General features: G+C 41.9%; 1 protein-coding gene across 3 annotated transcripts in view; it reads left to right on the top strand.

The window, feature by feature from the left end:
• Positions 1 to 25,138, top strand: part of MICU1 (mitochondrial calcium uptake 1) — a 170,132-nt gene that overhangs the window by 12,343 nt on the left and 132,651 nt on the right. For all 3 annotated transcript variants that reach the window (XM_075610785.1, XM_075610784.1, XM_075610783.1), the window contains exons 2-3: positions 4,201 to 4,362; positions 21,559 to 21,736. In XM_075610785.1, the coding sequence (XP_075466900.1) occupies positions 4,202 to 4,362; positions 21,559 to 21,736 (339 nt within the window). In that variant the 5' untranslated portion in view covers position 4,201. The remainder of the gene's footprint in view (positions 1 to 4,200; positions 4,363 to 21,558; positions 21,737 to 25,138) is intronic.

The following is a 25,138-nucleotide window of genomic DNA, read 5'->3' as shown; positions in this document are numbered from 1 at the left end:
TACCAGAATACAGCGTAAATTAGCGGCGAATTTCGCAACAGCGATGAGGCGTGAGATCGCAGCATTATAGAAGCAGACAGAAATCCCGACTATTCCATCAATCAGAAATAGAATTTGGTTCGTATGCCAGATGGAAAAATTAACAAGTTTGGTTAAAGACATGCGCTAAATTTCTGAAAGTCTGGATTATGTGGCTAGCACAAACAGATATTCCAGGAGTGGACAGTACTACAATCCTGCTGTGATAGTTCCCAAAGTGCGTTCTCCGCTGACTCGAAGAAGATGGAAAATAGTTCGGAGGGGACTAGGGTAGGATACGAGGAGTAGGACTGAAGCGCAGGCCATGCAGGAGATTTATCCTAGAGATTCGGATGAGGAGAAGATGGGAACAGATGGTAGGACAGACCTCCCCCATCTGATTTAGGTTCAAACTTTTTTAACAAATTAATTGACTCCGTCGCAAGCGCTTATAGTAAGCGCGACGGAACATCTAAAAATTTGGAAGCCGGGTAAATTAGATGAGATATATATATATATATATATATATATATATATATATATATATCTCAACTGTAAATATTACTGTATATTCATTTGCATGTCTTAGACAGGTCTGCAACCCTGTCTTTCACCATTATCACACAGCACTTCCACTGCAGCAAGGGATTCTGGGAAATGACATGCAAATGAGCACACAGTGCCACCTTTTATCTCAAGCTCACATTACATGAACAACCCTTAGCCAATGCATGCTGCTTTAGACGCAGCTTTTAAGAAGGGGCTTGGGAGATGCAAAGCCAGTAAACTCACTCACAGACATGTTTCAACCTTGATGGGTATCATCAGTGTGAGGTTGGTTGCTGGCATTTGCTCAAATGAGATTAAGAGTTGGTAATCACCACACTTATTAAGGTTATGGTGGGTAAAAAAAGTGACAAAAACCCTCCACAGTAAAGCATAAAGCAACTCTAAATATTACTGTATATTCATTTGCATGTCATATATATTATGACAGTCGCCACATGTGACTGTCCCTAAAGCAATCAAATTGCGCGGCCCGCCCCTTTTTAGCGACGTCACTGTCCTTGTCGCCAGCGACGCCGCTAAATGTAAAATTACAACTTTCGCTGTTGGAGACGGTTGCTGTCATCGGTCGCCGTCGCCAGCACTGTAAGCGCAGCCTAAGTCTGAGTGCCAGGCTTCAAGTGTAGGTGTTATGTCTTTTTGTATAGCGGTAGGATAGCTCCCTCTGAATCCTAGGCTCCTCACTATATATAATATATTCCAAAGTGGATGGGTCTCTTAGGAAAATAGTTTTTGAAGGTTTTCTAAAGCAGGGGTGCGCACACTTTTTTTTCTTTTTTTTCTTCTAAGCCCCCTGAATGCTCTCCCCCCAGCTTGCGCCCGCTCTCCCCCCCCCCCACCCCTTTACCCGATTGCCGGCATTTTCTGACGTCACAAGGTTAAGGGACGTGCGTTGCCATGGCAACGTGACATCAGGTGATCCCACACGCTGCAACGCCAGATGCAGACGGAGATCAGGTGAGTTAGAGGCCACGTGTGTTCCCCGGCATTTCATTTAAATGCTTTGGGGAAGAGCGCGGGGCCTCTGCAGGTGCCGTGTCACCCCCCCCCCCCCCCCCCCCGAGAATCTCGCGCACCCCTGTGCTAAAGCATGCTGTATCTGAAAGGAATTCGTTGTTCCATTTTATCTTGCAGTTGCATTGAGATCTCTGCACCTTGCTGGTAAAGATGTTTAAACCTGAAGATAACCAATGTGTTCTATGCAGTGATAAGCGTTTTAAATTCTGTGCTGTTACAGGGTTTAATAATATGAATTTTTAGTAAACAGTGACAAAAACCCTCCACAGTAAAGCATAAAGCAACTCTAAATATTACTGTATATTCATTTGCATGTCATATATATTATGACAGTCGCCACATGTGACTGTCCCTAAAGCAATCAAATTGCGCGGCCCGCCCCTTTTTAGCGACGTCACTGTCCTTGTCGCCAGCGACGCCGCTAAATGTAAAATTACAACTTTCGCTGTTGGAGACGGTTGCTGTCATCGGTCGCCGTCGCCAGCACTGTAAGCGCAGCCTAAGTCTGAGTGCCAGGCTTCAAGTGTAGGTGTTATGTCTTTTTGTATAGCGGTAGGATAGCTCCCTCTGAATCCTAGGCTCCTCACTATATATAATATATTCCAAAGTGGATGGGTCTCTTAGGAAAATAGTTTTTGAAGGTTTTCTAAAGCAGGGGTGCGCACACTTTTTTTTCTTTTTTTTCTTCTAAGCCCCCTGAATGCTCTCCCCCCAGCTTGCGCCCGCTCTCCCCCCCCCCCACCCCTTTACCCGATTGCCGGCATTTTCTGACGTCACAAGGTTAAGGGACGTGCGTTGCCATGGCAACGTGACATCAGGTGATCCCACACGCTGCAACGCCAGATGCAGACGGAGATCAGGTGAGTTAGAGGCCACGTGTGTTCCCCGGCATTTCATTTAAATGCTTTGGGGAAGAGCGCGGGGCCTCTGCAGGTGCCGTGTCACACCCCCCCCCCCCCCCGAGAATCTCGCGCACCCCTGTGCTAAAGCATGCTGTATCTGAAAGGAATTCGTTGTTCCATTTTATCTTGCAGTTGCATTGAGATCTCTGCACCTTGCTGGTAAAGATGTTTAAACCTGAAGATAACCAATGTGTTCTATGCAGTGATAAGCGTTTTAAATTCTGTGCTGTTACAGGGTTTAATAATATGAATTTTTAGTAAACAGGGAAAGCGTATTGGAGAGCTGCAGTTTGGAAAAACTTGCAGTGGTCCAATTACGGGGGGCATTTGGGACAAATAGATCTGTTTTCATCTTGTCTTGTTCCCCATGTTAAAATGCAAATAGGAGGTTTTATTCCCATTTATTAAGAGTGCGGACTTGGGTTTATTATAAAGGGCCTGAATCATTGAGCAGAATTTAGAGCCAAATCCAAACTTTTACAGTGGCCAAATAAATATGGCCATTCTAACCACATCTAAGGTTTAATATAATATTTATGATGTTTTCAATAAAATGAAAGTTTAAAAAAGAAAAGATTGCTGACCTCAAAATTTTAGTTGCCAGATATTCTATGCCTTCAATAAATAGATATTTGAACCAGGGTTGTGCCATTGTAGGTCTGTTTTTTGTTTGATCTAGATGCATGTAGTGAAACAGGACATCAGCTAAACGAAGCTCCAGCGGGTTAGGTTGAGATCTGGCTTTTACTGCATTGCAGAAATCTCGACCAAGCAACAGCTGCCAACGAATAAATCTGCCAACGTATTGAATTACAGGTTGAGACTAAAAAGGAGATTCCGGGAGGATGACAATGACATTGACAAGTAAAGGGAGAGCTCTAGCTCTATTAATAAGAACCAAGCTTATGTTGGCAGAGGAAAGCCAGATAGATGAGCTGCAGCATAAACGCAGAGAGAGCTTTCCAAATAAATCAGAACACTTGTCTTCTAGAAGCAATTCTCTTACTGGCAGCCATTAATTGTACCCGGAGAACATTGAAATGTAAATATTATTTGGAAGGTCTATATTCCCATAACAGGATTTCTTTCTTTTTAAAGGGAAGTGGCTCCTGGGACCATGGTGAAGTAATAGCAGAACCGTGTGCATGTAATGGGTTAAATATAAGTGCTTGACATAAGTATTTTAAAATAATGTTTTATTTTCAGCTCCAGGGACCCCCTGCTTCCCGAGATACTTGCCTCCTTAATGTTGCCGGTATCCCTGCAAGGAGAGAAACTGTGATCCTTAATTGTGGTGTTTGTCCCATGTCACATGGCCAATATGAAGCCGTGACGTCATCTAATGCGGCTTCCTATTGGCCTGCGTGACCTGGACCTTTTAAACTCCGCTGGGATACCGGCACCCCCTTACGGATGTAAGTACTTCTGCAAGCAGGGGGTCCCGGACATGAAATTAAAGGGGTTCTGCTGCCATCTGCTTAAAACCAGTAATAAAGATAAAAATTTTTTTATTTTATTTTAAAGTTATCCCGTACTGCTGTTTTAATATATGGTATATCACTCCTCTTGGAATGAGTAGCATGAGGCTTCCTTAAGTTCTGAGAATGTTCATTGACAGTAATTTCCTAGAACTGTTGCTTGGCAATAGAAGCCATTGGGAGACAGGGCTTTATCGCCTCTTTTTTATTCTTTGTAGGATGTTTCGACTCCGCTTCTTACCAGCTGTGGCAGGACTGGCAGCCGTTTCCCGTCGATACCATGGAGTTGCTAATCCTGCCAGGAGCAGACGGAGGCTTATGCTGGCAGCTTTTGTGGGAGCAACCGCAGTGTCTGCAAGCGCTGGCTTGCTATGGAAGAGGTAGGTGCTTTTTCTAGCAGCAATCTGAGCTGCTCCATATGCTTTATTTGGTGATGGCTACTCTTTAACACTGATGTCTCTGGAATGTGCCAGGTGAAGACATGAGTTCCAAGCACTGTTGCGTTCGATTGCCACTTGTTGGTGACCCAATTATTAACTGCAGAAAGTTCCAATTTTCTACTCCAGTAAGAAGATAAATAATTGTAAAGTTAATACTGGGAGATACTTGGATTATGACTTTTGTGCAGCCGCGTGCAGCACATAGAAACTATATAAGGGAGATATGGTTTGAAATCAGGGCAGTAAATGAAATTAATGTGACAAATAAAATGCAAGTTTATAATCTTGTTTCAGACAGGCGCCACCCCAAACATTGTAAATACACTTCGTCTAAAAATTTTATTTTTATTGTTTTTAAAGTATACCAACGTTTTGCACATTTATAGGTAGCACAGGAAGTGTCCATGTTGACACTTTGGTGATGCTTATGGGGCAGGAAGTTCTTGGTACCATAAATATCAATGACCTTTTCAAATAACTTTCAGCTCTCTGTAGGTGGTTACAAAAATACACAGTGAAATACTTATATATTCTCTTGAAAAGGGGTCATTTAGTTAAACCCTTTGGCCAAAGCGTTAAGCCTGCAAGCCACATCAAGGCATGACCTCTGAGCAGGTCCTAACACTACCTGATACAATTCTCATGTACCTCTATTTGGAGGGAGAATGATCACATTGGGCCTGTCCAAACAAAGGAACATGAAAAAGACCTGCTAACTTTGAAAGTGGGCCTTTTTTGCCAGGATCATTCACTGAGCAAAACAGGATAAGTGAAATAAATTGTAAATTTATTCGCATGAAAAGGCATACACACAAAATACATGAGAAAACACACTTACTGGGGGTCTGGGCTACAAAACTAGACTTTCCTAGTTGAAATGAACGCACAAACCAAAGTCTTTAGTTGACCGGAACTTAGCCCAAAATGTCCTGGAACTCAAATCGGCATGAAGTTCCCGACGCTACCGCTTTCTTACCTGCGGAGATGCTGAAATCCCTTCACTGGGGGTTAGCTCCAAACATCCTGGAACTAAATTTGGCTTGCAATCCTAGCCGCAACCGCTACGTTCAATTTTCCGAACTTGGCCGAAAAAAGATGGACTTAGAAAATATTTAGACCTGAAATTTCTGAAGCAGACTCGCTGCTATTTCTCTTGAGCTTCTTTTGGTACATTCAGATTTGCCGCTGCTGTTCTGGCGCTTAGAATCTTAGGGGGAAAAAATGTATATGAGGTGGGTTTTGGGGTTTCTTGAGCTTGCTGGGTGTGTGTTTATTAACCTCTGTAAATGGTGACAAATCACTGTACATCAATGCTAAAGAACATCATTAAAATTGAACCATCTTAAAGGGGCAATCCCTCCTAACACCAAAGAGGTAATTCCAGTGACCAGTTTAAGGGATCTCAACTGACTGAAGCCCAAATCTGACACCTATAAAAAATTTTTTTTATTATTTGTTAAAGTTGGACTTGTGAGGGCGTTTGATTTCCTCGGGATACTCCCTTTTGTTTAATGTCACCATGTGTTCGGTAAGTGCTTATACAGGCAAGGTCCAAAATGATATCACGGGAGGTGACAGTGGACAGCAGAGACATACAGAACACTGAACATGGCAGCACACAGAAGAAAGCCAAGAAATCCCTTACTAGGTGTAATTGACGAGCATTTCTTGATATATTAAATTCACAGGGTTATTTATTACCTTACATGAACACCAGGTTGTTGTTCCTAGTTCCTTCCTAATTTGGGGGAGTGGGAGGCGGGCGAGGTGGTAACCTGCTGTTAAAACTGCAAAACGCCATGCATCAGGCTTGTCGGAATGGACTGATACGGCAGACCTGTCACTCAGCGAAGTGTCCCAGCGGCGTTTTGGTCGCAGAGTGACGTTGGGGCTCATTCAGGCCCCAATGCTGTGCCCGTGGGCATGTCTACGTCTGACAGAGCAACCAGTTGATAATAAGGTGCAGATCAGGTGTCTTCAACACGTCAAACGCGTGCCCGCCTAAAAGTGAGACGCAACTTCTGGATATGTGTTGTGGTTATTTTGGGGGTTCAATATGAGCATGCAGGTGTCCTGTATGTTATTACAAAATCATACTTAAAGCTGCAGACCAAATCAGTTCTGTACTATGACAAAATACCTGTAGCATTTTTTTTTTAAACCACTCTGACATTTTAATTTACTGTAACGTACCAAGCATATTTTCTTTCTATAGCAACCATTTACAAAGTCACATCCCCTTCCTCTTCTGAAACAGGCTCTGACACACCCCTTTTTTGAGTCCTGCCCTCTCTCTAGCAGTGCAGCAATTTTATCTAGTGACTGCCTGGTCACATGGTCTTCCCCACAGAACTTTGCTTCTTTGGTCCTCTTCTACTGCACTGATAGCTATTGAGTGAACCCCTGAGCCGATTCTTCGCCGATTGATCTGCAACTTAGCTAATTGCTTATCATTTGGTGGATTGTATTGATGCACATATTAAAGGGGAAAATAAATAAAATAAACGGCAGCTTGGACTGCTGCTTTAATGCGTTTTTTTTTTTGTTTTTTTTAAATGTTTTGGTCACTGAACTATGACTAAATAGGCACCTTTTTTTTCTATAGAAATAGCAAGACATTCCAAGTCCGTTTTTGCCAAAAATACACTTTAATGAGTTTTATCTCTACGACGACAATATTGTGCTAGAATAGTATAATATTTTACAGCTCACTCACATTTAGAAATGTAATATCACTAAAGTGTTTGATGTTTAATTATTTTCCAATTACTGTATAGCATCATTGCAAATATACCATTTGCAAAGACTTCAGCATTTATCTAAATTAGCATCCCAGTAACAGGCCAGAAGTTCAGTTTTATAGGTCAGGAAGCTCTATTTGCATACAATGAGTAATATTTGCATAGCAATTGAGGCAATCGGCATGGAGTATTAGATAAAATGTATTTAAATCCTAAAAAATAAGGTTTTACAATGAGACGAGCACAAGGCAGTGTGGCAGGACAGCCTCGCAGCAGGGTCAGTTAGACGCTGTGTTAAGTTTTAACTTCAGTGGTTTATTTGCCACTAAAACCAAAGTGCAACCAAAGCATTGGGGCTACTGCCCCTTTAAGGCAAAACACAAAAAGAATTAAATAAAATCCTATCCCTGTCAGGGAAACTAACTGACCTTTGTGGTGGCCCTTACTAATGGGGCCGCCAGCTAAGCTGGTTGTCAGCCCAAAACATGCCCTGGTATCTGGAACAAAGTAAGTCCCTGCACAGAACAAATAAAGGGTTGTTGCTTATCTGTCAGTCCTTGTCTCTATCCTGGGTGTGGTTCACAGCTGGACCCCGCAGGCCTGCTTCTTCCAGTCCTAGGGTCCAATACAGCTAGACTCTCCCCGGCTGGGAGAGCTTGCACTTCCCCTCTCTCTGTGGAGTAAAGCAGGCTCTCTGTACAGCAGCGTCCTGTGTCTTTTTAAAGCACTTTCTTGTTTTTCTGTGGAGCCCAGCCCCTGATTAATCAGTTTTCAGCTGCTTCTCTTTCTCTGTGATGAGAGTAACGCTCTCTGGACTGGCTGCAACATCTCTAAATTCACTGTTCCAGCCAACTGAGTCAGTGACTCTGTCACAGCAGTGAAAAGAGAAGGAATTGGGATTACGAACAGGAAAATGTAGAAGAAATGTTTATTATGGAGTAAGGGAAGGAGCCTGAAGAAATCCATACCACTAGGGCTATGGTGTGATGTATGTGTATATTTGAAGAGGCTTTGTTTTGCCATGGACCATTGCAAGCACATGACAAAGAAAAAACAATGCACCAAGGTAGTATATAGATGTAACTGGTGCTCACCACAAACAGGACCGGACCGTGAGGCTGAGGTGGGGATGTTGGTAACCACCAACCTACAACAGAACAAGAAAGTCCGGAGTGCAGTATGAAGGTCTTGTAGCCGGGTCAGGGTAGGAATGGTCGTGGTACTTGCCGTAGTCTAGGGTTGGAAATATCGGATAGTCGTAGTTTAGAGCCAGGGTCCAGGGGTAGAGAAGGTAGAAGTCAAAATGCAAGCCTAAGTCAGGGATCAGAGAAGGTGGAGGTCCAGGTACAAGCCAAAGTCAAACAGGAGCAAGGAAGGTAAGGCTTAAACAAGGCAATAGCAAGGCAGCAGGGTGCTTGGGGCAAGCACTTTGTCCCATAAACAGAAGTTTATGCTCGGCCAATTTGCTGCTGGGTTGGCTGAGCATTTAAGGAACAGGTAGCCAATAGCCGGTTAGTACAAGTCTGCAGGGTAATGAATGAGAACCGCCCCCTCAGACATATTCAATCCACTGATGGCCAGGGGCGGAAAGAAGAGCAGGTGTGGCATTAATTATTGAGAGCCAGACTTCTCAGAGCCGTGGGGTGCCTACGCGTAGCTTGCATGTGATGCGCATCACCCGTGGCGGAGCTTGAGAATGGTGCGAGCGTTGTCCCTCAGCCTGGTAGTGCAACGTGCATTATGCGTCTCGTCGCGGGGGATGCCACCGGGGTGGAGCCTGGACACTGTGTGTGCGGTGTCCCCCAACCTGGCAGCGCGACGTGCGTCACCTGTCTTATCACAGGACATGTCATGAGGGCGAGACTGAAGACCAATCCTCACAATAGCAAGTTATATGTAATAAGATACAAATCCAAATGTACAATATGTTTAAATGCTTATGCTCCAAGCATGAAAAGCGGGAGGCTGACATACACGATGGCTACCCGATCGGTGTCGCTATCCCACCCAGCCACCACAGCTCCAACTGGAACCAACACGTTAACCGGAAAAGAACATCTCCACAATCTATGCGTTTCATACGTTGTGCTTCGTCAGGGAAAATTACAGAGACGAAAGTGCATGCATATATACCCCGCCTTCTTATGATTATGATTTTATGATTGATTGGAGTAAAATCCTTGTATACAAACATACTGTACATATTACAATAATTGTGGAAAGGATTGAACACATCACATAAAGGTCAATCCTTTCCAACATATTACAATCAGTTAGTGTAATACAGCAGGGCCCCGGGTATACGGCGGGTTCCGTTCCAGAGGCCCGCCGTATAGTGAAAATCGCCGGAAAGCGGATTCGGCGTTTTTCACTTGTGCGCATGTGCAAACTGGCATTTTTGCCGTTCTGCGCAATTGTAACCTCTGGTATGCACGCGCAACCTGCGGTCTGCGCATGCGTACCCGCCCGTTCTGCGCATGCGTGATTTTCAAAACCAACATGGCGGCCCCCTTCTCGGTGCCGCCGTATCAGCGGATCGCCGAGAAGCGGGATCCTGCTGTATGTATATTTTTGTATGTAAGGGTTTTCCTCCAATCATAATGAAGGGGGGTATATATGCCTGCACTTTCATCTATGCTATTCCTGATGAAGCACGATGTGTGAAACGCGTAGGGATTGTGAACATGTTAATTTGTGGTTCACTTGTTGGAGCTGTGGAGCCTGGGTGGGTGTAACATAGTGCTCACCACAAACATACCGCGAGGCCTAGGTGGTGATTGAATAAAACAGACATCCAGCCACGTGAGCGTGTCCGGAGTGCAGGGTCGTAGTCGTTTAGCCGGGTCTGGGTTAGAGAGGTGCGGATCGTTGTAGGTACTTGCCGTGGTCGGGGGTTAGAGAGGTGCGGATCGTCGTTGGTACTTTCAGTGGTTAGGGGTTGGAAAGTTGTGAATCGTCGTCGTATTTGCCGTGATGAGGAGCGAAGGTAGTAGGAGTTCGGGTACAAAGCCAAAGGTCAGACAGGAGCTAGAGGAAATCCCAGAACAAGGCATGGATGTAGTGAACACTTTACACTGAAGTATTATGCTCAGCCAACTACCAAGAGGCTGACTGTGCATATATAGTGCCAGGAGCCAATATGAAGCCAGCAGGGAAGAAGTAGGTGGTTGTGTGATAGATGGGGAGGAGTCCGTAAGGGACGTGGTGTGCACCAGAGCAGCCAGACTGTTAGTGTGTACGTGACACTCGCGCGCCGTCCATGCGCGCCGCTGACGTCGCCACGAGAGCGGAGACCAGAGGCGAGACCTGTGGTGCAAGCTTCTCCAGGCGTAGCGCCCGCGTGCAGGGACCACCCGACGGGCAGAATCGGGGAGACCGTGGGTGGTACTAGGGAGAGAGAGCTTGGCGGGACGTCCGATAGCGGGCTGTGGCAGACTTGCCCCGCAGGGTGTGCGACACCCGAACCTCGCGAGTCCTTACAATAAGGACACGAGACCGCCCGGGTAGACATTGTGTATGTCTGACACTCTCTTTTAATGCTTTGAGCATAAGCTTTTGAACCTAATTCTAAGCTAGGATTTGTATATTTTTATTACATAAAACTTGCTCTATACTTTGGTGAGCTCTGTTTCTTCTTTGTCGTTTTGATTGTAGATTGCACACACAAGGGGCTTGGATCGTCACGCTTAAGAGGAGATGCAAAGATTTTACATTTCTATTGCTACACCATTTGGATCCTAAGGAGCATCTTGCGTAGTGAATGGTTGTTTTAGTCCATTTCAAGCAGCAAGAACTTCAACCCCCAGAGTGAGAGGGGAGTGGTGTGGGCTGTTGAGCATGAAAGAGGCAGGTGTGGATTTTAAGTGATGGAGCAGAGTGACGTGTCAGCCTTTGAGATCAGTGGAGGGGGGTGGGTGATTGCCAGTTTTGGAGGGGTGGGCCACGGTGGGTGATGTGCTCTCAGGTCCAGGTGGCCAAACTCCATTCACAGGGCCAACCACATGAGGCATGGTTGTCACAAATCCTGCCATTGTAAGTCACTGGGAAAAAGTTTTGACAATGTTTGTTTCAAAATAGACATCCCCTGGTGCATTTCAGAATTAAATATGTGATTAACAGGAAAAAGTTTGACATTTGAAGGATGTTTTCAATATGGTTTGCTTCCCAATAAAAGGTCATCAGATTTATTCACTCCCATCTCTGTCTGAGTGTCTTTATAAGCAAAGATCAAGCAAATTTAGTGGAGAGATAATTTACCTTTTTAAATGTCTTGCTAACAACATTTATAAACATTCTCAGGACAAACTTTTAAAATGCTTGCCATTTAAACAAAAAAACAAAACATTTAATCAATGTAACATTACTGCAATTCGTTTACATTGGCTTTTAAAGGTGAAGTTCCACTGCATGTTTTTTGGGGGGAAAAAATGATATATGTATATACACACGCACCATACAATGCAAAATGATGTATACTTTCACCTCTAGTTTTGACCCTGCTCACTGACTGTTATTTATTTTTATTTTTTATCCTCTCTATATTTTATTTTAAACTTTATATTTTATTTTTGAGGGAAAAAAAAGAATCCCAAAGCCTGAATTGAAATGTCTGCTAAACCCCATTACTACGAGCCACATTGTTAGACTTCAAAGAACCATATCTGAGTAATTCAGGATAAAACCACTTCACTGATGAGGCCCTTTTTGATGTGAAAGTGGAAAACCGGTGCCTAGTGGGGACACTACTGCAGGCTTTCGGCCTTTTAAATAATAAGTAAGATAAAATCAGAAACCACAAGAAAATTACAAATAACGTAGCAAATCTGCTTTTAAAGGGTATTGTAAAGTTCACTTTCAAAATAGGAACCGAACATTTAAAACTGTAACCGTTGTCTAGATACACAGCCAGCTTTAATCATTTGAGTGCCCTGTGATGGACCCTGAACATCATGCGGGCCGGCACTTTGGGCCCCCTCCAATGGAGTGGTGAACTCCTGTTTACGTCCTGGGGGGCCTGCCCCTGACTTAGTGATCGCTACACCAAGCAAGACTGTTCCGTGACACTCAGGTGCTGCCGGTCTTCCGGCACTCAAGGGTTAAGAGTAACTGTAGTTTGAGAATTTTATAGCTTTTTCTAAAACTACGTTGTATGAATTGCTAAGAAATATGGGTCCATAAGATATTCAGTGGACACAGGGCAGCGTTAGGTCACCATGGTCTGTGCATTGATATACTATGCTCTAACATAAATTACATGTGATCCATTTATATGGGCTTGGTATCTGTATTTCACGTTTAATTCAAACTGAATATTAAATTGCTTTACAAGGCCACTGTAAATGAGTACATGGAGCACTATATCATAGGAGCGATATGTCAAAGAAGATGCCTTATAATTCATGTTTAACGGTGTAAAATCAACACGGTTATATTACAGCGGTCTATTGTGTGAGTATGGATGGGTCTACTTTAATAGATCAATGGGTGCCTATAAATATATTGAGCTTGCTTTCAAATCGATTAAAGTTTATATTTATTCTGATGTCCCCAGAAATTTCATTATTTTATATAAAGAGTCTAAAGGAGGAGAAAAGAACCTTACCATGTACAGTGCATTCTGGGAGAAGACATGATAGCCACTTGCAAATGTAATTTGAAATTTCTCAAGGCTATAAATGGCATTTTACTGGGAAATCCTAAATATATTCAAGGTTCACAGAAGAAACCATGACATCATTTTTTTCATTGAAGAAGATTTGAACTTCTTCAACTGTCTCTCTCTCCCCTTCCCTTTTTGTTTTTTTTTGTGTAAGTATTTTTTGTAAACAGCAAAGTGTCAGCCCAGGCAGACGAAGGTTGGCCTTTTAATGATGTCATCTTCATTTATTCTTGATGTAAATCGATCCAGATTTTTATTTTAATAACACGCCAAATGGTTTTGACTGTAAAAATATGGTGAGCAATTAAGGCCAGTAGCCAAATGCTTCATAGAAGTAATGGGTCTTAACGGATTTTGGTTAAAGCTGTGTAGGTGGGTTACTCCTGATGTCAATAAGGAGGTTACCCCAGAGTCTTGACCCTTCTGCTGAGTGCTCTTTTTTGTTTCCAATCTTGGCGTATTTTCATTTGAGGAACACTGAGCAGAGTGTTATTGGTTGAACGGAGTAGTCCAATTGGTTGGTTGATCCGTTTAGAGATGTACATTGGTGGTAGGCCATGTTTGGCTTTATAGATTGTAGCGAGGACTTCAAAACCCTCCCTGATATTCTGGATCTTTGAGTAAAAATGCTGGTTGAACTGTTCAGATCTTCTTGGTTGGTTGTCTTTCATTCCTGAGACAGCTGGAATTTGTTATAGCGACTGTGATCTTAAAACATTAAATGGAGTTGTCTTGAGCTTGTATCTTTGTCAGGTAGACTCTCTCTTGGCAAGCATAATTTTCTTCTTGTAAAACTCAGATGGGTCTTGTATTTCGTAAAGTTTTCGCAGCTTTCAGTTTTCGGAAAGGTGCATTCAAGTTTCCGGGCTATGGATTTTGGGCGCTAATGAAAGTTTCTGTTCCTTGGTTTTAGGGGAAAGATTGTGTTTATCACATTCCTAACCAAGTTGTTTTCAGGTAGTGAGGATACATCATTGCTGGTTGTCATTGAGGATGATGTCTAGGGCTAAGCAATTTACATTGTCTGCCCGTTCTCAGAGTTATTCTCGTTGGTTTAGTTGAGACAGAGACTCTTGAATGATGGAGTGGTCAGACCCGCCTGCAGTTGTGGCGAAGTTTTATTCCAAGTAAGTACCTTTTGCAAAGATATAATTTAATATGTGACCTTGCTTGTAGGTGGTACTTTGAACAACCCAAGTGATAGCATGACATTCAGAAAGTTTGTAGCTTGAGTATCTCCTGGATACAACATTAAAATCCTTTTTAAAATGATGGTGTTTTTGTAGGTCACTGTCGTAATAATACCATGAAGATATTCAGTATTTTAATAATCTGGGACACCAAGGGTTCACTGACATTTTTAAGAGCCCTATTTATATTCTATGTAAATGAAAGGGGCATAATGAATTTATTGACCCATAAAACAAGGAAATGTGTAGAGGAGGATGACAGTACCAGATCTTATCCTGGGGTTATCAGTGATGGCCCACTAAAATTCTGTATGTATTATGGAAGTCTGGTGACAGTACCCAGACCTGCCAGAGGTCCCAGGGGTCCGCCTCAAAGGGGACGTCACATTATTAAATTTCCCCGTCAGTAGCAGAGAGATGTGAGAAAGTTCATCTTACGTTTTCTTATACATTCACAAAATATTAGAAATCTGGCATACAATACAGTTTACAAGGACATTCGGGGGTTTAAATTGATATAAAAAGGACAGGTTGGTGTATGTTTTCACATATAAAAGTGGTGTCTACATGTGTATATAAATTATACAAACACAACAGGGAAGATGGCATTCTTCTACGTAGTATAGAAATAAAGTTATGAGCGTGTTTCTATATTCGGGCACCTTTTTGATTCAAAAGGAAAACAGTTTTTTTTTTTCTTCTCCTTCAGCCATAATGTTGTCACTGGAGACTGATGAGGCAGGGTTAAGGATAAATCCACCTTTTGGGTGTATGCTGTTTTGAATGCATGGGAAGTTTAGGGTATAAACCCTGCATTTGGGAATATGAATTGGTAATTCAACAGCGTGTGTTGTTGCCTATTACACACGTGGATTTCCATCTTTCTAACTTCAAGTTTTAGTGAACTAATCTGATCACGTTATGCTGAAATGTAGTTAGATAATCTGCTTAATCCTTTTTTTTTATTTTTTTGAAACTGCATATCTTGTACTTTGTTTCTTGCAGCATATTTTCTGTAACCTAAACACTTGACTACTTTTTTTATATTACATTTTAAATTGAATAAGTATTGTCTTTGGGCTTTAGTTGAACTCTGCAAGTTTTGATGAGTAGAAAGATGGAGTTAAACTGTAACCCCAAGCTGATGCTCTAGATGTATGATAAACGTAATAACTGTAAATAAATCCAGTATTTGTAATAATCCGTATGAAAAATATGTCGGGAGTTAGAGGCAATGAATATATTAGCACTGCACGGGCATGAGACTAAAAAGCAGGTAGAAAATGGAAGTATGAGGGGAGGGAAACCGTGCAGCAATAGCCCGCACTAACAGGATAACACTACCCCAAAGCCACCACCCATCATCACACATGTCCTGCTGTCTCACGGACACTGGGACAAGTTTTGAAGAGTGATTAAAAATTTTGGACACATTTTGCTACAGTAGATTTTTGTTTGTTAATTGCATATTTTGGTTAGTAAACTGGTACCACGGACCCTAGCGATGTTTTTTTTTTTTTTATATTTTCTGTATCCATGGTGGTGGCTGCGTTACAGTGTTATAAAACTCATTTGCGGGAACCAGTGCGGCTGAAAAGTGGGTCATCTAGATCAGCGGAGCGCAAACTGGGGGGCGCGACCCCCAGGGGGTGGCGCGAGACTGCCTGCGGGGAAGTGCGCAATTTACAGAGGCTTCCCGAAGACACTTAAATTAAGTTCCAAGGGAGCTGCAGGGCCTCTGTAAACCTTTACTTACCTTGGCTCCACACGCGTCGCCATGGCAACAAGGTCATGTGATGTCATGATGCCGACACGGGGGGCACAGGGAAAAAAGTTTGCGCCCCCCTGAGCTAGATAGCTGTGTATATTAACCCTTGTCACATATACAAGTCATGTGTGCCTTTAGTGGTAGTCACATTGAATGAGGCTGCTCAACTTCACCTCAGGACTCGCTGGAACTGGCCGAGGTCTTGGAGGTCGGTAAACACGTAGAATAGTGGTGCTATCTCTGGTTGCATTGAGGAGATGTGCACGGGCTGTCAGTGGTTTGGGTATCGTGTATTGCTGCCAGTCTTCCTGTAAGTCACTTGACCTTTCATGCCTCTATGCACATGTAATTGCAATCTCCCAATTTTTACTGTAATTGCACTGCAGTATTGGGAAGAAACCGAAGTGCCCTTCAGGAAAAAAAATAATCTTGCTTTGAAATCATAATGTTTACTTATTGCTGAAAGCACTATCATTATCGCCATTAGGAAATCCTGTGATATGAAAGGGACAGATGCTTTTCATTTAACTTAATCACTCCCAATGTTGGAGGCATAGAGACTCTGATAATACTGTATGTGGCAGTTTTTATAAGAAGGAGCTATATGGAGAAGGAGTGGCTCAGTGAGTAAAGTCACTGACGCTGGCACTGAGTTTGAAGCAGGGGAGCCTGGTTCAATTCCCGGTGTCGGCTCCGTGTGGCCTTGGGCAAGTCGCTTTATCTCCCTCTACAAACATAGATTGTAAGCTCCACAGGGCAGGGACTGTGTCTGCAAAATGTCACTGTAAAGCGCTACGTAAAACTAGCAGCGCTAGAGAAAACATTATTATTATTATTATTATGCAATATTTCCTATTTCCCGTTGCTAGAACAGGAACCCTTCATCATTAACGGGTAGGAGCTGAAGTTCTGTTCTAATCAGTCAGAATTTGACTGATTGCTAATACCTCATTCTTTCAAGCAGAAGTTTAGCAGCTCTGTTTGTTAGATTCAGTCTGTTTAAATCATATGATACTTGTTTTATGCCATATTGTATACTGGCCAGTACCTCTCTGAGAAATAATAATAGTTCTTGTATAGCGCTGCTAGTTTTACGTAGCGCTTTACAGAGACATTTTTGCAGACACAGTCCCTCATCATCTCTCCCCCTCCCCATCATAATTATCTCTCCCTCCTCCTCAGCTCTCTCCACCACCGTCACCACCTCTCCCCCTCCCTCCCCCCATTCCTACCTGTGACCAGGTGTTATCCAGAGGATATGCCGGCAGAGGAATCAGCAGCTGTTGCAGAGCAGGACAGCAGGGGAGGAGCAAGCTCTAGTGGTCTGACCCTGAAGTCATTCATCATCCGGTGTCTGTTGCTGCTGATTCCTTTGCTGGCTTATCTTCAGTTTAACGCTGGTGGCCCACCGCCACATACCATCTCCCCCTGACAGTCTGAAGAGAGCAATGGGCCACCGACAGGGGGGGAAAGCGGGCCCCTGGGTTGACCGGGCTATAACTACGTCCCTGTCTCCGGGTGAATTTGTTTTCTTGTGTTCTTTGTTTGTAAAGTAATTCTGATCATTATTCTTACAGTCTATCATAGGTAGCTGGTAAGAAATAATTAATGGGATCGGAAGATGAGGAAAACATTCATTTGTGTCTATTTAATTTGAATGCTATCTGGTAATTACTGCGCTTTCCCATTATCTTTATACACTAAATATGGTGCCATAACTGTCTAAACCAGGCAACACAGGTGAACAATTTTGCCTGCATGTACTGCAGTTTACAAACAGGCTTATCACAAAAGAGATTAGGTGAAGATCGTAAAAATACTCCAAAGCATTTGCTTAATATGGAGACCTAAAATATTTTAATATTTTGACGTTTTTTTTTCTATTCAAACCAGTAAATCATATAGATATAACCTATTAAACATGCCACTGTCACTTTGGTGCTAGGTGCGACTGTCCCTTTGAAGATGTAATCTCATGTAGCCAGTAAACAAACTTTTTTTTTTTAAATAACACACAAAACAAACGCATTTAAGAATAAAATTGGCTTACAGTATTTAAACTAATCCTGCTGAAAGTAAGTATTTGACTTTTTTTTTCCCCTCCGGAAATGTATAACAAATTGCATTTCTTAGTGGGACTGAATGCGGGAGCGAGTTGTCAATCAAGTGTGTGTTCTTTATCCTGGTCTGTCCTTATCAGAGAGCCAGTGGAGATAAGCGGAGGGGGCTCTGGCTGTACAAGAACTTGCTGAACAGAGACATCAGACAAAAGGCAGCAGCCAGAGGAAATCAAACCTCATCATGTTTACATAACTTTTAAAAAATATTTTAAAAATACTTGTAGGTGTCAGATTTTGGGTGATAAAGGCATTGTGAAGGTTATCTGCAAACAAACAACAAATTGTAACGGTGTGTGAAACAAGTGGGTAAACCAGGCTGCTCCACTTCCTGACCTGGTTCTCATGCACCTTTTATTGTGTGTACAAAAGGGCTCCCTCTGGGGAACAGATTTATAATGGCACGCTAAATAAACACGTTCCTGGAAGAATTAGTAACCACGTTGCCAATGCACCTGGGGATTCTATCATCTGATCGAATCTGAATAATTATTTAGAATTGACCATGTTTGCTCTTTCCTTCCTCTGAAGGAAATGCAAGTGGGTTGGCGTTGGAAAGACCGGATGTTTAGTGGCCCATGGCAAAGGTGATGCCCATTTCTCAGATTTGGCCATGCTTCTGTAGTATTCCAGTAAAATGAAAAGGCAGTTGGGGGAAACCCAGGGTCATAGGTGCACGTTTATTTTATTTTGAAAATATGTTTTTCCCCATACCAAGTTGTCCCTTCTGCCGGATTTTTAAACTGTGTGTATTTTATTCCTTACAAATCTACCCAAAGCCTAAATTAGAAAGGCTGCTTAGACCATCTGCCTTTGTCACATTATTGCAATTCCAAAAGGGTTTTGTCTCAGGTTAGCCTGACTTGGGACTGCTACCTGCCTCACTCGAAAGTAGATTTCTTGAGTAACTTTTGAGACCCCCCTTGTCACACATGCTTGAACTTTGTATTGTGTCTCTTTGCCTTTTTCTATTCCTGTGATGCCAAACCCTGAACCATTGATGGATGGAAATAGTTGGCAGGCTTTGTCTTATAAGCCGCAGAAGCAAAACAAACGTCTAAACAAAATATTAAAGGAGCATTCCCTGGTTATTTCTTATTTTTTTTTTTTTACCTTTTAACTTGAGCCAGGGAGGGGTTCTCGTGGAGCACATCAGTGGTCGCCCAATGTTTGTGGACTCCCAGGTACAAAATTGTTCTGTCTGTTCACTGTATGGGTCAAACCAACATTCCTTGGAGAGCAATATCAAAGCTGGGGTCAGGATTTGGCCCGGTAGCCAATAGTAAACCTGTGACACCATCAGCAGATGATATTGTAGCTTTCTATTTGTGGCCATGTTTGTAGTATTTTCGGGTCCACACCAGCACAAAAGAACCACAAATCTCCGGAACCAGGAGGAGTTCCCGGACTTTGGGGGAACCACAGATGAGCGCCGTGCCCCCGTGGGTTCAGGTAAGAAGTTTTCAAAAAGATAAGTGTTCTGACTAAGTAACAGGATGCCCATGATAAATCCTTATTTAAATGGAATCTTGAAGGTGATGGCTGTTTTTAAAAGGCAATACTTCTGTGTTCTAGGTTCCAGATCACTGTGTCCCTTATCTAAAGTGTTTCAGAAGCATTTTCCATTTCATTTGAAATGTTACATGCCTGCTGCATGAGCACTCACTTGACATCTGAGAAGGAAATAAATACATTCCTATTCAGAATATTAAGATCTCAGCAGAATAGAACTTTTCTTTTTTTTTTCTCTCTCTCGCGTCACCGTGGAGTTTAATACTGTTACACCGTGTGTTTATTATCAGAAAAAAACAAATCATAATGTAAGAACCTTTATCAAAAGGCTTGTTTAATCGAAATTCAAAATGATTAAAAGCTGATTATAGTACTCGCTCCTCACCTGTAGAATAATCTGTTTTAATAGTTGCATAATTATGTTATAGTTTCTTATTGACCTTACTCTGGCAATTTCCTTGACATTGACGTTTTTTTTGGGGAGAGTGGAGGAGGGGGGTCCGTGTGCAATTAAAGAACGGGAGATGCGCGAGTGTAAAAACGTATGTGTGTAGATAATACATACACATCATGCATATATGTTCTTAGACATATATATGGGTGTGTATCTGTATAATTGGAAACTGTTTTACATAATGAATATTTATTTGGTAAGGAAATAGATGTGTTGCATATACGTCAGTCAGTCAGTGCTCACACCTGCGTGATTGGCAATCGAGAGAAAAAATCTAGCACCGTTAAGGACGCAAACACACGAATAAAAAGAACCACAAGGACCAGCAGGAACTTTAAATGTGCATTGTGGGTGTCAGTGTTCAATTAATTATTACCAGGAAATGATACTGTCACAGCCCTGTTTTCTTTCATGATCCCGCCAAAAATCTCAAATTGCGTTTTATTTTCATATATTTGGTGACACTGAGCAGAAAGCTTCATTTCGGCCATTATTTGATCTTCTCTAGTAATTGAGATGTTCTTTATACATTTGCACAAGACCATGACTCCCATGGTGGTTTTCTTCATCGAATGATAATTCCTTTCTTCTCCGATGTCATGATGTGACCTTGAATAGTACAGTTTGGACATCTGTGCAAGCCCTCTGACACTGAAAGAGTTAATGCACAATGTATGTAGTACTGTACTACTAAAAGGGTGTGTAGTGAAGAAAATGTATGTTTAAGTAACAGCTGCAGATGGAACATTTAAAGCAAATGTGTATGCAATTACAACTCCCCTCCTAATTAAATATGAAACAAGAAATCACTTAATAGGTCAAGTATTTTGGATGTTTATATCTACATATAATTAAAACAGTTCTGGTAGAACCCAGGAAATATGGAAATATTAGCAAATTTTTAAGCCTAATAAACCAATCTCCGGAGTAGTGTTGAGGTATTTCTCCATGTAATTACTTTTATATGTGACACACTTCTGATTTTTATATTTATTTCCCTGAATTATGTATACACACACACACACACACCACAACAGGGTTATTGTAGAAAGAATAAACATGCTGAATATAGATGGCCTTTTAAGGAAAAACTGTTCTAGGTAATAAGTTAGAGCGTTGAGAATATGATGGGAGAATAATATAGTAGGTCTATCTCCGAAACTATTCATTCACTTATAAGTGAGTTGTGTACTTTCTAAGAGGGTGATTTCATTGAAGGATCTAGTGCTCTGTGTAAGGTGATCCGGACATAAAGCAGCAGTTTGGGAGCTATTACCACCTCGGATTGGGAAGCATATCTGTCGTCAGGAAGGTGTCCGCGAGTGGTAAAGGGCGGCTGATAACATCCTTACTGATTGGCTTGCTGGTAGACAACTTGGAAAAAGGACAATGAACCAACTCCCACTTCCCCCTCCTATATCGACGATATATTACTTTCAGTTCAAAAGTGTATTGATCAACGCTCTATAATAGTCACTTTACATCTGATAAATCATCTCATACACTTCAGTGGAGTCTCACTGATAAAAGTAATCACTTTCCCATTAAAATGCCATTCTTTAGTAAAAAAAAAACCTAGTAATTTTGATCGACAGCACGGCTATTCCATAAGACGGCTTCCGGGATGGAAGGAGTCTTGTGTTATCTCCGCTTTGTAACAAATAGGCCTAACTTTTGTCTCTTCTTCTCTTCCAGAGCCCATGCAGAAGCTCAGTCTTCAGTAAAACACAACTTCAGAGGAGAGCCCAATGAGAAGGAGAAAGAGCCGGAGGATCGGCAGAATATAGAGGAAAAGGCTGTGGAGTCGAGTGAGGAGGACCAGCAACCGGAAGGAAAGAAGAAGAAACCCCGCACTGGCTTCAGGGATCGGAAGGTACAGTCATCGGCTTGATCATGTTCAACACAATGTGCAAAGTTTTCTCCATGCATAGATCTTGCCTCGCAGACAACGTTTGTGCAGAGCTGCTTAAATTATAGTAATCAAAATGGAAGGTGAGGAGTATGACTGAGTAGTGTTTTTAGAATGGAGCTTTCTTTTTTTTTTTTTTTTTTTTAAGAGGAAGAGGATACAAAACTAAGTTGGGAAGAGGGAGAGGAAAGGGTTGTCAGGCATGCATATTTGCTTATTAATAAGTTGCTCCTTTTGAATGCTGACTCATTCACTAATCCACGAGGGGTATAGTAGATATTGTCCAATGCAGTATAAGTAAAGGCTCAGCGATTTAAATGACCAATGTAGATTTGTAGCATTGTAGACATTATTTCTTTATTTCAAGCACTGAGATACAAGCAGGATAAACACTGCTACATGTTCACTCTCTCTCCAAGTCACTGGCCAACATTACATGTTATACCCTGTATACAGACTGACCACTCAATATAGATTAACCACTCCTCTTAATGGCTAACAAGATGAAACTGGTCTTTCTGGTATTTTGTATTCTATACTGCTTTCCTTCATCAAGGCTTTCGTGTGTTAATTTATGTTCTTGTCACCCAGCCCTTTGGTCTGCTCTGGTGTCATAAGTGAGTTAAAATGCACTTACTGTGTGTGTATATTACATACTGTACATACCCCAATACATATTACACTGCATGCTGAAATGCAAAAATGGAAACGCACCAGAGCCATTTTTATTTCTGTATACTGCGATATTGCAGGTTAATCCTTAATGACTTTAATTATTAAACCTTTAGGATAACAAACTCTGTGTTCATTTAATGGGCTCCATGTCTTATTAAACTTTTTCAGAGTGACTTTGAATGACTGTTGATTTTGGTATATTACTTTCTTGGCTACCGTATGCCCAATCAATGATTTGAGCGTACGTCCAATGAACTGCAATAGTGTATAGTTTGGCAATAGATTGCTAATGTGGGATTGCAATCTGTCTCTGTAGGGTTCTTTGTTTTGTGAAAAACTTAAAAAGAATATCGTGTTAATATGCAGCAAAAGCTTTTATACTGCATTGAAGTTGGATATTTTGGCTGCTTCCAGTCATTCTGTCTCCTACTGTTCTTGTCATCATTATTGTTCAGCTTGGTTAGATGATGAGACTTTGCAAGAAATCTTTGACGTCTATTTCTTACTTGTCTCAACTGCCTTATTGTGGCCTGTCTACTGATTTTAGCACCCGTAAGGGAAGCACTGTGGTGTATTTGTTTGGAATATATATCCTATAACGCTTTTTTAATCTCTTGCTGAATTTCAATCTGCCTGTGCTGTACCTAATAAATTGTAGCCAATATCCTGCTAAAAATGATTTGTGCATTGTCGTATGCACACTGTTAATAAAGGAACATGGATCACTGTTTTTTATGAAACCATTGTATTGGTAAGAGGATCGTTTAATTTTACTTTGAAAACATAAGATGTTAGATTTTAATTTGTGGCTTCTCAATCACGGTTCTGTGGGCTCTCTAGATTTTAAGTATGTTCTACAAAACAAAACTTAAGGACGAACTTTGGAATGAACATAAGGTGCAGTATAATGTACATTGGGGGTATCTAAAAAGGACCAAAACGCAAGAAGAGCACCAACATGGGGTGATGACATTTAATACATTCATGGGCAACAATCAACCTGTTCCAGATCCTCCTGTGATTGGCATCTGAAAAGTCACATGTCCGCAGCTCAGACCAATGAAGTAGTCTTGTAAAATATGTGGGCTCCAATCGTGTGTGTTTGAGAGAGTGTACCTGTTTCATCAGGGATGCCCGCAAAGACCACTTTATTTATTTATTTATTTTTTAAACATCTATCAGACCACACAAATGTAGTTACCACAAATATTATTTTTGTAATTATCAATACAGAATATGGAGACAGCTGGCACTCCAATGACAAAGCAATAATTGCGATGCATGTCCCATAAGGATAAATAGAAAAAGGTAGTCAACTCCAGCAAGAGTAAACAAAAGACAGCACTCAGTGGTAAATGAAAAAAGACCTGTAATCAGATAAACAGCAGCACAAACAAGACCAACGTTTCGGTCCTCGCAGGGACCTTCCTCAGGGCAGTGCTGGAGACTACTGGCCGTGGAAACCTTATATACCCCCTTAAACCCACATCTAAGTGACCATCAGCTACTCTGATTGGTTGTGCAAAGATAACCTATGATCAATCCCACAAAGTCATCTGTCGCGCTACAGCCGTCATAGCCTCAGCTGCATGAGTAGCAGAGAACTGCAAAGGTAAACACAGCTGCATCAGTTCACGTGTAGGGAAATAGCGTCCCTGGCAGCCATGGTGACTGGTTCCTGGTGGCCGCGACGCCGTCCTGCATAGATGGGGAATTTACAGCACTCCCCGGTGCGCGTGCGCGGTCTCGTTGAAGTCGGAATAAGCAGCACGGCACATCTAATGGTGAGAGGATACTCATAGGATCCCCTGTCAGTAGCACCAATCATGCAGCAAACGGCCCTTGGCGCAGCATGCCAGGAACAGTGCAGAGATGGCAAGGCTGATGCTATCGTGTGTGAAGTCACGGGGGAGATCTGCATGGGTATCCTATAAATAGAAAGTGGGGGACAAACGTGAACGAAGGGTAGGGGAAATAAAAACAGAATTACACAGAGTGGCAGGATACACTGAGGCAAATAAGGTAAACTGACTGATAAAAGCTGAACTATAAGGAATATATGACAATAATGGTATTGTACTGACAGTGATAATTAATTGCTAAACAGCAACTAGGACAGAGATAATGGACAGAGAATAGGGCAGCAGAATTATCAATACATATATTATAAAGCAACAAAGAAAGAAAAAATTTGAAGTGGAGTACCATTTATAAATGCCAGCATATATTTAGTTTCAGAAAGGGAATACATGTAAATCTTCATTAAAACTAACTACCATTAATATATTTAAAGGTTCTGATGGGATGATATGATACATAGTTACAGTACATACATTCTAAAGTATCCAAACATCTTTGTAAATTAAGCTTGGTTTTTATTATTAAGCAGACCACTTTGAGCATCTGGATGGCCTCCTATATAAGTTAAGGTACAGAGGGTTGCATCTAACAGTTTTGCAACGTGGGGTTCCAGGTCCGGCTTGCCTGTTCCATTGTGTGGAATAAGTTTGTGAGAAATGTGAGCTGTTGACTATCCTGTTTACCTATGTTGCTTCCCTTTAACATAACGACATCTGTAGTAAGCACCTTTCCCAGGCATGGCTGCCGCTCAGCACTTAAAGATAGTGTGTCTTTTCCCCATATGTGCCAACTTCTTTGCCTTTGTAGAAGTGGGGCCTGTCAAACGACCTC

This window comes from Ascaphus truei, chromosome 8 (genome assembly GCF_040206685.1).
Source record: "Ascaphus truei isolate aAscTru1 chromosome 8, aAscTru1.hap1, whole genome shotgun sequence".
In the NCBI taxonomy this organism is placed as follows: Eukaryota; Metazoa; Chordata; class Amphibia; order Anura; family Ascaphidae; genus Ascaphus; species Ascaphus truei.
This window is presented reverse-complemented; position numbering and strand designations above follow the sequence as displayed.